The following is a 17,550-nucleotide window of genomic DNA, read 5'->3' as shown; positions in this document are numbered from 1 at the left end:
TTGATAAGGGAATGTTGTTTAATGCAGTAAGAAACACTTATTTGAAGGGGTGGTATGACTTATGACCTCTATCATAACTTTCCTTTGTGGTCTGATCAGCTTCATTGGAAAACCATTTGGATGGAGAATCTAAGGTCATTTGTATTACTGATATTGAGGTAATTTAATACAACAAGGCTGTGAAATTGATACTATAGTGTCATTATATTTTATTTGATGAATGTGGTGAGAAAATGAGCTAGGATACGTTTTAATTATGGACGACTCATGTTAAGTATTTAGGACATATTTTAAGCCAACAGGGCAGGAAAAACGATGAAGATAGAAACATTTTATAAGCGTTACAATTAATTATGTAAAGAAAAATGTTGCAGTACTTAGGGATGGTAAATTACTGTAGATAATGGATCCCACACTACGCAACATATATTAAATTATTGATGAGACTGATTAACCCATGTTATTGTTAGATTCAAATACAGTAGACTCCCGAAGGAGAGATTTCATTGGTACAGAAAACATATGCTTTGTTTAATTATTAGAATATTTTTTATTTAAATAGTAGAAAGTTGACAGACATATATGGCATCTTGGTTGATCCAGGATCTTTGAGAGTATCGAAATAATTACGTTTAACACGGTCGTCCTCCTCTTCTTCTACACCTGCGAGATGGATCGGAGGACCAAAATGCGGCGTGGTATGTGTTCATCATGAATTTTAATAAAGAAAACACTGAACACTGAAACCCTTTACAGCCCCCACACTAGTGGTGTGGGGGCTGTGCTTTGGCAAAGTGGGTGGGGTTATATCCTTCCTGTTTGGCCCTGTCCGGGGGTGTCCTCGGATGGGGCCACAGTGTCTCCTGTCCCCTCCTGTCTCAGCCTCCAGTATTTATGCTGCAGTAGTTTGTGTCGGGGGGCTAGGGTCAGTTTGTTATATCTGGAGTACTTCTCCTGTCCTATTCGGTGTCCTGCGTGAATCTAAGTGTGCATTCTCTAATTCTCTCCTTCTCTCGGAGGACCTGAGCCCTAGGACCATGCCCCAGGACTACCTGACATGATGACTCCTTGCTGTCCCCAGTCCACCTGGCCATGCTGCTGCTCCACTTTCAACTGTTCTGCCTTACTATTATTCGACCATGCTGGTCATTTATGAACATTTGAACATTACATTTACATTTACATTTGGCCATGTTATGTTATAATCTCCACCCGGCACAGCCAGAAGAGGACGGGCCACCCCACATATGCTCTCTCTAATTCTCTTTTTCTTTCTCTCTCTCAGAGGACCTGGTCCACCTGACTGTGACTGCTGCTCCAGTTTCAACTGTTCTGCCTTGTTATTATTCGACCATGCTGGTCATTTATGAACATTTGAACATCTTGGCCATGTTCTGTTATAATCTCCACCCGGCACAGCCAGAAGAGGACTGGCCACCCCACATAGCCTGGTTCCTCTCTAGGTTTCTTCCTAGGTTTTGGCCTTTCTAGGGAGTTTTTCCTAGCCACCGTGCTTCTACACCTGCATTGCTTGCTGTTTGGGGTTTTAGGCTGGGTTTCTGTACAGCACTTTGAGATATCAGCTGATGTACGAAGGGCTATATAAATACATTTGATTTGATTTGATTTGATATACAAAAACAATAAACAAAATAACAACCGTGAAGCTAATGCGAACTGCGCTGAAACAAGCAATCAACATAGACAATCACCCACAAACAAACAGTGCAACCCAGGCTACCTAAGTATGATTCTCAATCAGAGAAAACTAATGACACCTGCCTCTGATTGAGAACCATACTAGGCCGAAACATAGACATCCCCAAATCATAGAAAAACAAACATAGACTGCCCACCACAACTCACGCCCTGACCATACTAAATAATGACAAAACAAAGGAAATAAAGGTCAGAACGTGACACTATGTAATAATCCTAGAGATTACTACTATAGACATGTTGATTTTTAGAGCAAATATTCTTGCTCTGTTCCTCTTCTTAGCAGACCAAGGTCACAAGGTTAATAAGAGGAAGTTACAGCTCTATTTAGGACACACTATAACTCAGGAAGGGAGAACACTTAATGTAACCAGAAAGACAGCTATCTTAGAAGCACCCAAAACACTTCCTCCCGTCTTGATGAGGTGGCACAAGCAATGCCCCTGTGTTTACAGTCAGTGGTCTATTATTCCTCCTGTCTTGATGAGGTGGCACAAGCAATGCCCCTGTGTTTACAGTCAGTGGTCTATTATTCCTCCTGTCTTGATGAGGTGGCACAAGCAATGCCCCTGTGTTTACAGTCAGTGGTCTATTATTCCTCCTGTCTTGATGAGGTGGCACAAGCAATGCCCCTGTGTTTACAGTCAGTGGTCTATTATTCCTCCTTTCTTGATGAGGTGGCAGTAGCATTGTCTTTGTGTTTTTAGTCAGTGGTCTATTATTCATCCTGTCTTGATGAGGTGGCAGAAGCAATGTCCCTGTGTTTGCAGTCAGTGGTCTATTATTCCTCCTGTCTTGATGAGGTGGCACAAGCAATGTCCCTGTGTTTGCAGTCAGTGGTCTATTATTCCTCCCGTCTTGATGAGGTGGCACAAGCAATGCCCCTGTGTTTACAGTCAGTGGTCTATTATTCCTCCTGTCTTGATGAGGTGGCACAAGCAATGCCCTAGTGTTTGCAGTCAGTGGTCTATTATTCCTCCTGTCTTGATGAGGTGGCACAAGCAATGTCCCTGTGTTTACAGTCAGTGGTCTATTATTCCTCCTGTCTTGATGAGGTGGCACAAGCAATGTCCCTGTGTTTGCAGTCAGTGGTCTATTATTCCTCCTGTCTTGATGAGGTGGCAGAAGCAATGTCACTGTGTTTACAGTCAGTGGTCTATTATTCCTCCTGTCTTGATGAGGTGGCGCAAGCAATGTCCCTGTGTTTACAGTCAGTGGTCTATTATTCCTCCTGTCTTGATGAGGTGGCACAAGCAATGCCCCTGTGTTTGCAGTCAGTGGTCTATTATTCCTCCTGTCTTGATGAGGTGGCACAAGCAATGCCCCTGTGTTTGCAGTCAGTGGTCTATTATTCCTCCTGTCTTGATGAGGTGGCACAAGCAATGCCCCTGTGTTTGCAGTCAGTGGTCTATTATTCCTCCTGTCTTGATGAGGTGGCACAAGCAATGCCCCTGTGTTTACAGTCAGTGGTCTATTATTCCTCCTGTCTTGATGAGGTGGCACAAGCAATGCCCCTGTGTTTACAGTCAGTGGTCTATTATTCCTCCCGTCTTGATGAGGTGGCACAAGCAATGCCCCTGTGTTTGCAGTCAGTGGTCTATTATTTCTCCTGTCTTGATGAGGTGGCACAAGCAATGCCCCTGTGTTTACAGTCAGTGGTCTATTATTCCTCCTGTCTTGATGAGGTGGCACAAGCAATGCCCCTGTGTTTACAGTCAGTGGTCTATTATTCCTCCTGTCTTGATGAGGTGGCACAAGCAATGTCCCTGTGTTTACAGTCAGTGGTCTATTATTCCTCCTGTCTTGATGAGGTGGCACAAGCAATGCCCCTGTGTTTACAGTCAATGGTCTATTATTCCTCCTGTCTTGATGAGGTGGCACAAGCAATGCCCCTGTGTTTACAGTCAATGGTCTATTATTCCTCCTGTCTTGATGAGGTGGCGCAAGCAATGCCCCTGTGTTTACAGTCAGTGGTCTATTATTCCTCCTGTCTTGATGAGGTGGCACAAGCAATGCCCCTGTGTTTACAGTCAGTGGTCTATTATTCCTCCTGTCTTGATGAGGTGGCACAAGCAATGCCCCTGTGTTTGCAGTCAGTGGTCTATTATTCCTCCTGTCTTGATGAGGTGGCACAAGCAATGCCCCTGTGTTTACAGTCAGTGGTCTATTATTCCTCCTGTCTTGATGAGGTGGCACAAGCAATGTCCCTGTGTTTACAGTCAGTGGTCTATTATTCCTCCTGTCTTGATGAGGTGGCACAAGCAATGTCCCTGTGTTTACAGTCAGTGGTCTATTATTCCTCCTGTCTTGATGAGGTGGCACAAGCAATGTCCCTGTGTTTACAGTCAGTGGTCTATTATTCCTCCTGTCTTGATGAGGTGGCACAAGCAATGTCCCTGTGTTTACAGTCAGTGGTCTATTATTCCTCCCGTCTTGATGAGGTGGCACAAGCAATGTCCCTGTGTTTACAGTCAGTGGTCTATTATTCCTCCTGTCTTGATGAGGTGGCACAAGCAATGCCCCTGTGTTTACAGTCAGTGGTCTATTATTCCTCCCGTCTTGATGAGGTGGCGCAAGCAATGTCACTGTGTTTACAGTCAGTGGTCTATTATTCCTCCTGTCTTGATGAGGTGGCACAAGCAATGCCCCTGTGTTTACAGTCAATGGTCTATTATTCCTCCTGTCTTGATGAGGTGGCGCAAGCAATGCCCCTGTGTTTACAGTCAGTGGTCTATTATTCCTCCTGTCTTGATGAGGTGGCACAAGCAATGCCCTGTGTTTACAGTCAGTGGTCTATTATTCCTCCTGTCTTGATGAGGTGGCACAAGCAATGCCCCTGTGTTTACAGTCAATGGTCTATTATTCCTCCTGTCTTGATGAGGTGGCACAAGCAATGCCCCTGTGTTTACAGTCAGTGGTCTATTATTCCTCCTGTCTTGATGAGGTGGCACAAGCAATGCCCCTGTGTTTACAGTCAATGGTCTATTATTCCTCCTGTCTTGATGAGGTGGCACAAGCAATGCCCCTGTGTTTACAGTCAGTGGTCTATTATTCCTCCTGTCTTGATGAGGTGGCACAAGCAATGTCCCTGTGTTTACAGTCAGTGGTCTATTATTCCTCCTGTCTTGATGAGGTGGCACAAGCAATGCCCCTGTGTTTACAGTCAGTGGTCTATTATTCCTCCTGTCTTGATGAGGTGGCACAAGCAATGCCCCTGTGTTTACAGTCAGTGGTCTATTATTCCTCCTGTCTTGATGAGGTGGCACAAGCAATGTCCCTGTGTTTACAGTCAGTGGTCTATTATTCCTCCTGTCTTGATGAGGTGGCACAAGCAATGCCCCTGTGTTTACAGTCAGTGGTCTATTATTCCTCCCGTCTTGATGAGGTGGCACAAGCAATGCCCCTGTGTTTGCAGTCAGTGGTCTATTATTCCTCCCCGTCTTGATGAGGTGGCACAAGCAATGTCCCTGTGTTTACAGTCAGTGGTCTATTATTCCTCCTGTCTTGATGAGGTGGCGCATTCAATGCCCCTGTGTTTACAGTCAGTGGTCTATTATTCCTCCCGTCTTGATGAGGTGGCACAAGCAATGTCCCTGTGTTTACAGTCAGTGGTCTATTATTCCTCCTGTCTTGATGAGGTGGCGCATTCAATGCCCCTGTGTTTACAGTCAGTGGTCTATTATTCCTCCCGTCTTGATGAGGTGGCACAAGCAATGTCCCTGTGTTTACAGTCAGTGGTCTATTATTCCTCCCGTCTTGATGAGGTGGCACAAGCAATGTCCCTGTGTTTACAGTCAGTGGTCTATTATTCCTCCTGTCTTGATGAGGTGGCACAAGCAATGCCCCTGTGTTTACAGTCAGTGGTCTATTATTCCTCCCGTCTTGATGAGGTGGCACAAGCAATGCCCCTGTGTTTGCAGTCGGTGGTCTATTATTCCTCCTGTCTTGATGAGGTGGCACAAGCAATGCCCCTGTGTTTACAGTCAGTGGTCTATTATTCCTCCTGTCTTGATGAGGTGGCACAAGCAATGCCCCTGTGTTTACAGTCAGTGGTCTATTATTCCTCCTGTCTTGATGAGGTGGCACAAGCAATGCCCCTGTGTTTACAGTCAGTGGTCTATTATTCCTCCTGTCTTGATGAGGTGGCACAAGCAATGCCCCTGTGTTTACAGTCAGTGGTCTATTATTCCTCCTGTCTTGATGAGGTGGCGCAAGCAATGTCACTGTGTTTACAGTCAGTGGTCTATTATTCCTCCCGTCTTGATGAGGTGGCACAAGCAATGCCCCTGTGTTTACAGTCAGTGGTCTATTATTCCTCCTGTCTTGATGAGGTGGCACAAGCAATGCCCCTGTGTTTACAGTCAGTGGTCTATTATTCCTCCTGTCTTGATGAGGTGGCACAAGCAATGCCCCTGTGTTTACAGTCAGTGGTCTATTATTCCTCCCGTCTTGATGAGGTGGCACAAGCAATGCCCCTGTGTTTACAGTCAGTGGTCTATTATTCCTCCTGTCTTGATGAGGTGGCACAAGCAATGCCCCTGTGTTTACAGTCAGTGGTCTATTATTCCTCCCGTCTTGATGAGGTGGCACAAGCAATGCCCCTGTGTTTACAGTCAGTGGTCTATTATTCCTCCTGTCTTGATGAGGTGGCACAAGCAATGCCCCTGTGTTTACAGTCAGTGGTCTATTATTCCTCCTGTCTTGATGAGGTGGCACAAGCAATGCCCCTGTGTTTACAGTCAGTGGTCTATTATTCCTCCCGTCTTGATGAGGTGGCACAAGCAATGCCCCTGTGTTTACAGTCAGTGGTGGCTGCAGCACGGACTGTGGAGGACTCAACCTCTGTAGTACTGTACCATGATTTGACTTTGAGGGTACCACATGCCGTCTCAATCTTGTTATTGGAACATAAAATGGCATACATGTCGCCAGCTAGACACTTGTCTTGTAAGATTATTCTGTTAAATATGCCAAATCTAACAATAGAGCGATGTTCTACCTTGCACCCTCCACATGATTGTGTAACAGAAACCAAGAACGTTGTCTTACTAAGACCCGATTTGACTGATCTAGCTTTATTGGATGGGGAACTGACTTTGTTTGTAGATGGGTCGTACAGAAAGAACCCAGATGGCTCAAATGCAACTGGTTATGCATTAGTGACTCTTACTGAGGTGTTGGAAGATGGAGCATTAAGATGGAGCCCTTACCAGAGCTTGGGAATTGTGGAAGGGTAAATGCATTACGATATATATTGACAGTGCTTATGCTTTTAACACCATCCATGTATTTGCACCCATCCATGTATTTGCACCCATCCATGTATTTGAATTTACTAAAGCCAGTTTTATGACCAAAGACAGTAGCAATTTGTAAATGTGAAGGGGCAGATGAGGAAGCTAAAAGAGCGGCCAGAAAACAACACCCACACACAGAATCTCACTTGAAAGAGGAAGTTTGTATTGACACAGAATTACTGAAGGAAAGTCAGCTTAGAGCTCCGATTAAGGAAGTTAATAGATGGGTTAAGATGGGAGCCACTGATAAAGGAGGAATTTGGCACAAAAGGTACCTATCTATTTTACCTAAGTTACGGTTTAAATAGGCTGTTGTAATGTTACCTGGGCAGAGCCAGGTATCAAAGGGGGATGGGTAAATTGTGGTCTAGGATAGGATGGGGCCTAGGATAGGACACTTTGTGGCCTATTGGATAATAAACACATTTTTTTTTATTATAGTTAACAAAGTAGACATAGAAGTTGAAGATATAATCAGATATAACAAATGAGAAACTGTTTGTTAACCAAACCTGTATGTCCAAGATGTTATGCTCTACAGGTGAATTACAGGAGAAGGTGATTCACTCAATCCAGTCCCTGAGGAGAACAGACGGGAAGCAGCCCCGTTGGGAGGGGCCATACCAAGTTCTCCTGGTGACTGCCTTCGCTGTGAGAATAGACGGGAACCAGCCCCGTGGGAGGGGCCATACCAAGTTCTCCTGGTGACTGCCTTCGCTGTGAGAATAGACGGGAACCAGCCCCGTTGGGAGGGGCCATACCAAGTTCTCCTGGTGACTGCCTTCGCTGTGAGAATAGACGGGAACCAGCCCCGTTGGGAGGGGCCATACCAAGTTCTCCTGGTGACTGCCTTCGCTGTGAGAATAGACGGGAAGCAGCCCCGTTGGGAGGGGCCATACCAAGTTCTCCTGGTGACTGCCTTCGCTGTGAGAATAGACGGGAACCAGCCCAGTTGGGAGTGGCCATACCAAGTTCTCCTGGTGACTGCCTTCGCTGTGAGAATAGACGGGAACCAGCCCCGTTGGGAGGGGCCATACCAAGTTCTCCTGGTGACTGCCTTCGCTGTGAGAATAGACGGGAAGCAGCCCCGTTGGGAGGGGCCATACCAAGTTCTCCTGGTGACTGCCTTCGCTGTGAGAATAGATGGGAAGCAGCCCCGTTGGGAGGGGCCATACCAAGTTCTCCTGGTGACTGCCTTCGCTGTGAGAATAGACGGGAACCAGCCCCGTTGGGAGGGGCCATACCAAGTTCTCCTGGTGACTGCCTTCGCTGTGAGAATAGACGGGAACCAGCCCCGTTGGGAGTGGCCATACCAAGTTCTCCTGGTGACTGCCTTCACTGTGAGAATAGACGGAACCAGCCCCGTTGAGGGGCCATACCAAGTTCTCCTGGTGACTGCCTTCGCTGTGAGAATAGACGGGAACCAGCCCCGTTGAGGGGCCATACCAAGTTCTCCTGGTGACTGCCTTCGCTGTGAGAATAGACGGGAAGCAGCCCCGTTGGGAGGGGCCATACCAAGTTCTCCTGGTGACTGCCTTCGCTGTGAGAACAGACGGGAAGCAGCCCCGTTGGGAGGGGCCATAGCAAGTTCTCCTGGTGACTGCCTTCGCTGTGAGAATAGACAGGAACCAGCCCCGTTGGGAGGGGCCATACCATGCAATCCTGGTGACTGCCTTCGCTGTGAGAATAGACGGAACCAGCCCTGTTGGGAGGGGCCATACCAAGCACTCCTGGTTACTGCCTTCGCGGTGAGGATAGCTGAAAGAGCTACCTGGGTGCATATCACACATTGTAAGAGGGTAAGACCCACTGACACTGTCGAACAATCACAGAGGTAAGAGCAGAACCGTAAACAATCAGGTTTGGGGGTTAAACTCTTTACTGAAGACTCCCTTGTCCCCGACCTTTCCCCACTGTGAACGTTCATGGAAGTGAAGGTGAGTTGGCCTCTGACTGGTGATATGTTCTCTGGGAGAGGGTGGTGCTTCACAGGTGTGCTGACCGTCCTGAGCTGTCTGATTGTGGGACCATATTCCTGATACACCATGAACCCCGAGAAGGCCAAGAGGGTAACTTGACTCGTGATAGACGAGGGGAATTTGATATTACCAAAGCATCTCAAAAGGTCACTGGAACTGAATAGTAAGGAAGTGAGAGTGGAATTGGGGAAGGATATCTCAGTCGAATTTTACTCCTTGGCAGTCTAGAACCATGGGTCTCTATGGAAGGTATTTGTGTAAATCACCGTGTAGTTCATGGAATCAGGTCATAGCTCACACTGAGAGGGATGGCTATGTAAACCCATACACCCAATTAAAACGGCCAAGACCCAGGATCTTGGGTTATGGTATGTTGGTTTCGACCAGTTTTCAACTGATACTATGGTACCGTTCCAGGTGGCAGAGGTTAGAGCTGGTAAGGAGACTATGGTCGGCCAGAGTTCAATCAATCTCCCTAATACAACGGACATTCCTAGTGTAATCATCCAGGGTAAAAGACCAGTACGAAGCACCTCTCTCTACAGAGAACACTTTCTCTCTCTACAGAGAACACCACCTCTCTCTACAGAGAACACCACCTCTATCTACAGAGAACACCACCTCTCTCTACAGAGGACACCACCTCTCTCTACAGAGAACACTTTCTCTCTCTACAGAGAACACCACCTCTCTCTACAGAGAACACCACCTCTCTCTACAGAGAACACCACCTCTCTCTACAGAGAACACCACCTCTATCTACAGAGAACACCACCTCTCTCTACAGAGGACACCACCTCTCTCTACAGAGAACACTTTCTCTCTCTACAGAGAACACCACCTCTATCTACAGAGAACACTATCTCTCTCTACAGAGAACACTTTCTCTCTCTACAGAGAACACTATCTCTCTCTACAGAGAACACTTTCTCTCTCTACAGAGAACACCAACTCTCTCTACAGATAACACTATCTCTCTCTACAGAGAACACTATCTCTCTCTACAGAGAACACTTTCTCTCTCTACAGAGAACACTATCTCTCTACAGAGAACACTTTCTCTCTCTACAGAGAACACCATCTCTCTCTACAGAGAACACTATCTCTCTACAGAGAACACTATCTCTCTCTACAGAGAACACTTTCTCTCTCTACAGAGAACACCATCTCTCTCTACAGAGAACACCACCTCTATCTACAGAGAACACCATCTCTCTCTACAGATAACACTATCTCTCTCTACAGAGAACACTATCTCTCTCTACAGAGAACACTATCTCTCTCTACAGAGAACACTATCTCTCTCTACAGAGAACACTTTCTCTCTCTACAGAGAACACCATCTCTCTCTACAGAGAACACCACCTCTATCTACAGAGAACCCCATCTCTCTCTACAGATAACACTATCTCTCTCTACAGAGAACACTATCTCTCTCTACAGAGAACACTTTCTCTCTCTACAGAGAACACTATCTCTCTCTACAGAGAACACTTTCTCTCTCTACAGAGAACACCATCTCTCTCTACAGAGAACACTATCTCTCTCTACAGAGAACACTATCTCTCTCTACAGAGAACACTTTCTCTCTCTACAGAGAACACCATCTCTCTCTACAGAGAACACCACCTCTATCTACAGAGAACACCATCTCTCTCTACAGAGAACACTATCTCTCTCTACAGAGAACACTTTCTCTCTCTACAGAGAACACTTTCTCTCTCTACAGAGAACACTTTCTCTCTCTACAGAGAACACCATCTCTCTCTACAGAGAACACCACCTCTCTCTACAGAGAACACTATCTCTCTCTACAGAGAACACTTTCTCTCTCTACAGAGAACACTTTCTCTCTCTACAGAGAACACCAACTCTCTCTACAGAGAACACCACCTCTATCTACAGAGAACACCATCTCTCTTTACAGAGAACACTATCTCTCTCTACAGAGAACACTATCTCTCTCTACAGAGAACACTTTCTCTCTCTACAGAGAACACTTTCTCTCTCTACAGAGAACACCAACTCTCTCTACAGAGAACACCACCTCTATCTACAGAGAACACCATCTCTCTCTACAGAGAACACCACCTCTATCTACAGAGAACACCATCTCTCTCTACAGAGAACACCACCTCTCTCTACAGAGAACACTTTCTCTATCTACAGAGAACACCATCTCTCTCTACAGAGAACACTATCTCTCTCTACAGAGAACACTTTCTCTCTCTACAGAGAACACCACCTCTCTACAGAGAACATCACCTCGCTCTACAGAGAACACCACCTCTCTCCACAGAGAACACCACCTCTCTCCACAGAGAACACCACCTCGCTCTACAGAGAACACCACCTCTCTCTACAGAGAACACCACCTCTCTCTACAGAGAACACCACCTCTCTCTTCAGCCCTCTACTCTGACCTCCCCTCATGTCATTCAGTGGCAGATATGAGATGAAGATTCAGAAGAACCAAGTGGTGTTCCTCAAGCACTTTGGTCAGTACCAAAGCTATCATTTTCAATGAGGTTTAGTAGACATAAATGTTGTTCAAAAACAGAGAACAACATTTGGACAAGTTATTCTGTGTTAACCTCTGTTGGAACGAGCAAAACTAACATTTTATATAGTGTGTATTTGATCATTGCTTTCACAGAATGTTGACCTCAATCGTTCTCGCACCCCCATCTTCCACGCTCACATTCCCCTCTTCCACCCTTTCCTCAACTTTCCCCCAGGGATTGTACGCGATGATGCAGTGAAGACAGACATCAAGGCGGTGAGAGATAGTCCAGCATGGAAATTACTTCGTCTGGACCAAGCTCCTTCCCTCTAGGGCCTGAACCCTGTCTGTTCGCTTATCCTTCTTGTGCATTCCAGCACACCACAACCCCTGGAAAGAATGGTGTGACCATGAAGAAAATCAGTAAGAGGTTCTAGAAATGACAATCCACTGTTCTACCTCCCCCAGAAGGAGCTTCTGGCTCGAGAGGTCTATAATGTATCTTTACAGCCACTAGAGGGAGACAGCCTGACACTGTTCCTTTACAGCTGAGATCATTTACTTTGCTGGAATTTTCGCAAGAATGTGGTACATTTTCACATCTCTTAAGCACACAAATATAAACAGATCATCAAAATGGCTCATGTTTCAGAACTACACATATTTTTAATTGGCTGAGTACAACAAACAAACTCACAGTCTCTTGTTCACTGCACCAATTCACTCTTTCAATTTGGATACATGTTCAATCTGTGTATCTGCTTTTCAAAATGCAATATTCACTTCAATTTTGCTATCATTTTCCTGTCATTTGTTAACAATACAAATAACTATCATTGAATGAAACTGCTCAATACTGATAACTACAGAAACACAATCATGTGATGTCTAGATAATGTATATTTTTTTCAGAACTCCTGAACACTCTAAATGTCTATATTTCTACCTCAAATGTATCAATTTGACATCTACAGTATAAGGATAATGAAACTGTTAGACTGAAATATTTGTCAACATGCTCACAACCTGCCATTGAATAGAACATTTACAGAAAATGGTGCCTGTCATGTTATAATATATAATAATAATAATATGTTATAGTCAAACACTGTATGGAAAAGGATATTTACAATCTACCATTTGTTCTATTCAGCACTTCAAAAATAACACTTTTGAAATGTTTATCTTGTATTTTTTGCTATTGGATTAAATGGTAGTTCACATGAAATGGTGAGCCTATCATTATCTGATGATTTTAACTTAGACGTTGCATCAAGGACTCCGTGGTGAAAGACGTGTGAAACCCCAATGACTTCACCATCAAAGGTTCCTGAACAAAAGAAAGGGGGCTCAACAAGTAAACCGTTTAGAGTGTTATAAATATACCACTTACATCTGAAAATGTGCCAAGGTGATCAAAAATAAGAAAATCAAGGACATGTTGGTTGTTTAACGACACAACCGACGCGTGTGCAACTATTGGACAAAACAGACGGGTTGACTTTGTCTAAACATCAGAATGTTACCATGGTTACTCCATGGATATCAGTCAAAGAAGTCGTTGTAAACAAGGATGCAATCATCTATACAAGCCAGAATGTTGACAAAATGTATATTTAAACGCATCCGTGCTGTTGGTCCTTTTGGTGATAGGAGGTGGCACCGATAGGTGCTGTTGGTCCTTTTGGCAATAGGAGGTGGCACCGATAGGTGCTGTTGGTCCTTTTGGTGATAGGAGGTGGCACCGATAGGTGCCGTTGGTCCTTTTGGTGATAGGAGGTGGCACCGATAGGTGCTGTTGGTCCTTTTGGCAATAGGAGGTGGCACCGATAGGTGCTGTTGGTCCTTTTGGTGATAGGAGGTGGCACCGATAGGTGCTGTTGGTCCTTTTGGTGATAGGAGGTGGCACCGATAGGTGCTGTTGGTCCTTTTGGTGATAGGAGGTGGCACCGATAGGTGCTGTTGGTCCTTTTGGTGATAGGAGGTGGCACTGATAGGTGCTGTTGGTCCTTTTGGTGATAGGAGGTGGCACCGATAGGTGCTGTTGGTCCTTTTGGCGATAGGAGGTGGCACCGATAGGTGCTGCTGGTCCTTTTGGCTATAGGAGGTGGCACCGATAGGTGCTGTTGGTCCTTTTGGCGATAGGAGGTGGCACCGATAGGTGCTGTTGGTCCTTTTGGCTATAGGAGGTGGCACCGATAGGTGCTGTTGGTCCTTTTGGCGATAGGAGGTGGCACCGATAGGTGCTGTTGGTCCTTTTGGCGATAGGAGGTGGCACCGATAGGTGCTGTTGGTCCTTTTGGCGATAGGAGGTGGCACCGATAGGTGCTGTTGGTCCTTTTGGCTATAGGAGGTGGCGCCGATAGGTGCTGTTGGTCCTTTTGGCGATAGGAGGTGGCACCGATAGGTGCTGTTGGTCCTTTTGGCAATAGGAGGTGGCGCCCATAGGGGCTGTTGGTCCTTTTGGCGATAGGAGGTGGCGCCGATAGGTGCTGTTGGTCCTTTTGGCAATAGGAGGTGGCGCCCATAGGGGCTGTTGGTCCTTTTGGCGATAGGAGGTGGCGCCGATAGGGGCTGTTGGTCCTTTTGGCGATAGGAGGTGGCACCGATAGGTGCTGTTGGTCCTTTTGGCGATAGGAGGTGGCGCCCATAGGGGCTGTTGGTCCTTTTGGTGATAGGAGGTGGCGCCGATAGGTGCTGTTGGTCCTTTTGGCGATAGGAGGTGGCGCCGATAGGTGCTGTTGGTCCTTTTGGCGATAGGAGGTGGCGCCGATAGGTGCTGTTGGTCCTTTTGGCAATAGGAGATGGCGCCGATAGGTGCTGTTGGTCCTTTTGGCTATAGGAGGTGGCGCTGATAGGTGCTGTTGGTCCTTTTGGCGATAGGAGGTGGCGCCGATAGGTGCTGTTGGTCCTATCGGGGTACTGGCGTATACCACCACTGGCTATTTGTGTTTTATAAAAAGTGACATCTCCTACATGAGTGTGCTGGTATTACTGTTGCTGTCCTTTCAGCATCACAAGCCTGTCACACACTGAAGATCTAGGTCCAATAGGTTCACCACTGTACTAACCTGTCACACACTGAAGACCTCGGTCCAATAGGTTCATCACTGCGAAGACATGCCTAAAAGATATAAAGACTGTTACAGTTTCACCCTGTCTCCCCTTTACTAATAGTAAGCGCCCAACTTTCCAACAGTTTCCTAACTCTTCCCTGTCAGAGTCAAGGCAACTTTCCAACAGTTTCCCAACTCTTCCCTGTCAGATAGCCAAGGCAACTTTCCAACAGTTTCCCAACTCTTCCCTGTCAGAGTCAAGGCAACTTTCCAACAGTTTCCCAACTCTTCCCTGTCAGATAGCCAAGGCAACTTTCCAACAGTTTCCCAACTCTTCCCTGTCAGAGTCAAGGCAACTTTCCAACAGTTTCCCAACTCTTCCCTGTCAGAGAGTCAAGGCAACTTTCCAACAGTTTCCCAACTCTTCCCTGTCAGAGTCAAGGCAACTTTCGAACAGTTTCCCAACTCTTCCCTGTCAGAGTCAAGGCAATTTTCCAACAGTTTCCCAACTCTTCCCTGTCAGAGTCAAGGCAACTTTCCAACAGTTTCCCAACTCTTCCCTGTCAGAGAGTCAAGGAAACTTTCCAACAGTTTCCCAACTCTTCCCTGTCAGAGAGTCAAGGCAACTTTCCAACAGTTTCCCAACTCTTCCCTGTCAGAGAGTCAAGGCAACTTTCCAACAGTTTCCCAACTCTTCCCTGTCAGAGTCAAGGCAACTTTCCAACAGTTTCCCAACTCTTCCCTGTCAGAGAGTCAAGGCAACTTTCCAACAGTTTCCCAACTCTTCCCTGTCAGAGTCAAGGCAACTTTCCAACAGTTTCCCAACTCTTCCCTGTCAGAGAGTCAAGGCAACTTTCCAACAGTTTCCCAACTCTTCCCTGTCAGATAGTCAAGGCAACTTTCCAACAGTTTCCCAACTCTTCCCTGTCAGAGTCAAGGCAACTTTCCAACAGTTTCCCAACTCTTCCCTGTCAGATAGCCAAGGCAACTTTCCAACAGTTTCCCAACTCTTCCCTGTCAGAGTCAAGGCAACTTTCCAACAGTTTCCCAACTCTTCCCTGTCAGAGAGTCAAGGCAACTTTCCAACAGTTTCCCAACTCTTCCCTGTCAGAGTCAAGGCAACTTTCCAACAGTTTCCCAACTCTTCCCTGTCAGAGAGTCAAGGCAACTTTCCAACAGTTTCCCAACTTTCCCAACTTCCCTGTCAGAGAGTCAAGTTTCCCAACTCTTCCCTGTCAACTTTCCAACAGTTTCCCAACTCTTCCCTGTCAGATAGTCAAGGCAACTTTCCAACAGTTTCCCAACAGTTTTCCCAACTCTTCCCAGAGTCAAGTCAGAGAGTCAATGCAAATTTCCAACAGTTTCCACAACTCTTCCCTGTCAACTCTTCCCTGTCAGAGAGTCAAGGCAACTTTCCAACAGTTTCCCAACTCTTCCCTGTCAGAGTCAAGGCAACTTTCCAACAGTTTCCCAACTCTTCCCTGTCAGAGAGTCAAGGCAACTTTCCAACAGTTTCCCAACTATTCCCTGTCAGAGAGTCAAGTCAACTTTCCAACAGTTTCCCAACTCTTCCCTGTCAGATAGTCACGGCAACTTTCGAACAGTTTCCCAACTCTTCCCTGTCAGAGAGTCAAGGCAACTTTCCAACAGTTTCCCAACTCTTCCCTTTCAGAGAGTCAAGGCAACTTTCCAACAGTTTCCAAACTCTTCCCTGTCAGATAGTCAAGGCAACTTTCCAACAGTTTCCCAACTCTTCCCTGTCAGAGAGTCAAGGCAACTTTCCAACAGTCTCCCAACTCTTCCCTGTCAGAGTCAAGGCAACTTTCCAACAGTTTCCCAACTCTTCCCTGTCAGAGAGTCAAGGCAACTTTCCAACAGTTTCCCAACTCTTCCTTGTCAGAGTCAAGGCAACTTTCCAACAGTTTCCCAACTCTTCCCTGTCAGAGAGTCAAGGCAACTTTCCAACAGTTTCCCAACTCTTCCCTGTCAGATAGTCAAGGCAACTTTCCAACAGTTTCCCAACTCTTCCCCGTCAGAGTCAAGGCAACTTTCCAACAGTTTCCCAACTATTCCCTGTCAGAGAGTCAAGTCAACTTTCCAACAGTTTCCCAACTCTTCCCTGTCAGAGTCAAGGCAACTTTCCAACAGTTTCCCAACTATTCCCTGTCAGAGAGTCAAGGCAACTTTCCAACAGTTTCCCAACTCTTCCCAGAGTCAAGTCAGAACAGTTTCCCAGTCAGAGGCAACAACTTTCCAACAGATTTCCCAACTCTTCCCTGTCAGATAGTCAACTCTTCCCTGGCAACTTTCCAACAGTTTCCCAACTCTTCCCTGTCAGAGTCAAGGCAACTTTCCAACAGTTTCCCAACTATTCCCTGTCAGAGAGTCAAGGCAACTTTCCAACAGTTTCCCAACTCTTCCCTGTCATAGAGTCAAGTCAACTTTTCAATGACAGTAAAGGACAGTAGTGTTACGAGTTAAGTAGCTTTCTATAGACCGTAAGATATTGTTTCAAGAAAGGAGTGTATATATTTGGCCTGGCGAAGGATTTTATGCGCTGACTAAATGGAGGTTGATTATGAGTGTTTTACTCTGCAGGTCTTGGGAACACCAAGTCAAGACAGAGTAAAAATGTAACCGACACGTGATACTCAATATGTGGTTTCGAGACCCGACTCGAGTACTAGAAAACTGGCCAAATGTAACCGAATGTTGTTGACCAAAGCGTGTTCCTTCGCAATTAAAAAAAAAAAATTCACCTTTATTTAACCAGGTAGGCTAGTTGAGAACAAGTTCTCATTCGCAACTGCGACCTGGCCAAGATAAAGCATAGCAGTGTGAACAGACAACACAGAGTTACACATGGAGTAAACAATTAACAAGTCAATAACACAGTAGAAAAAGAGGGGAGTCTATATACATTGTGTGCAAAAGGCATGAGGAGGTAGGCGAATAATTACAATTTTGCAGATTAACACTGGAGTGATAAATGATCA

General features: G+C 45.9%; 1 protein-coding gene across 1 annotated transcript; it reads left to right on the top strand.

The window, feature by feature from the left end:
- Nucleotides 1-5,951: 5,951 nt before the first annotated feature.
- Nucleotides 5,952-7,682, top strand: LOC127913966 (uncharacterized). The gene is made up of 2 exons (XM_052488095.1): nucleotides 5,952-7,287; nucleotides 7,542-7,682. The coding sequence occupies exon 1, from the start codon at nucleotides 6,000-6,002 to the stop codon at nucleotides 6,954-6,956; it is 957 nt and encodes a 318-aa protein (XP_052344055.1). The 5' UTR covers nucleotides 5,952-5,999; the 3' UTR covers nucleotides 6,957-7,287; nucleotides 7,542-7,682.
- The last annotated feature ends 9,868 nt before the right edge of the window (nucleotides 7,683-17,550 follow it).

Source organism: Oncorhynchus keta, chromosome 30, assembly GCF_023373465.1.
Source record: "Oncorhynchus keta strain PuntledgeMale-10-30-2019 chromosome 30, Oket_V2, whole genome shotgun sequence".
Lineage (NCBI taxonomy): Eukaryota > Metazoa > Chordata > Actinopteri > Salmoniformes > Salmonidae > Oncorhynchus > Oncorhynchus keta.
Note: the sequence above shows the minus strand (reverse complement) of the source record. Positions and strands in the feature narration are given on the sequence as shown.

What these genes read in the sequence shown, in the direction of transcription:
- LOC127913966 (XM_052488095.1), top strand. Translation starts at nt 6,000, where the DNA reads ATGCCCCTGTGTTTACAGTCAGTGGTCTATTATTCCTCCTGTCTTGAT.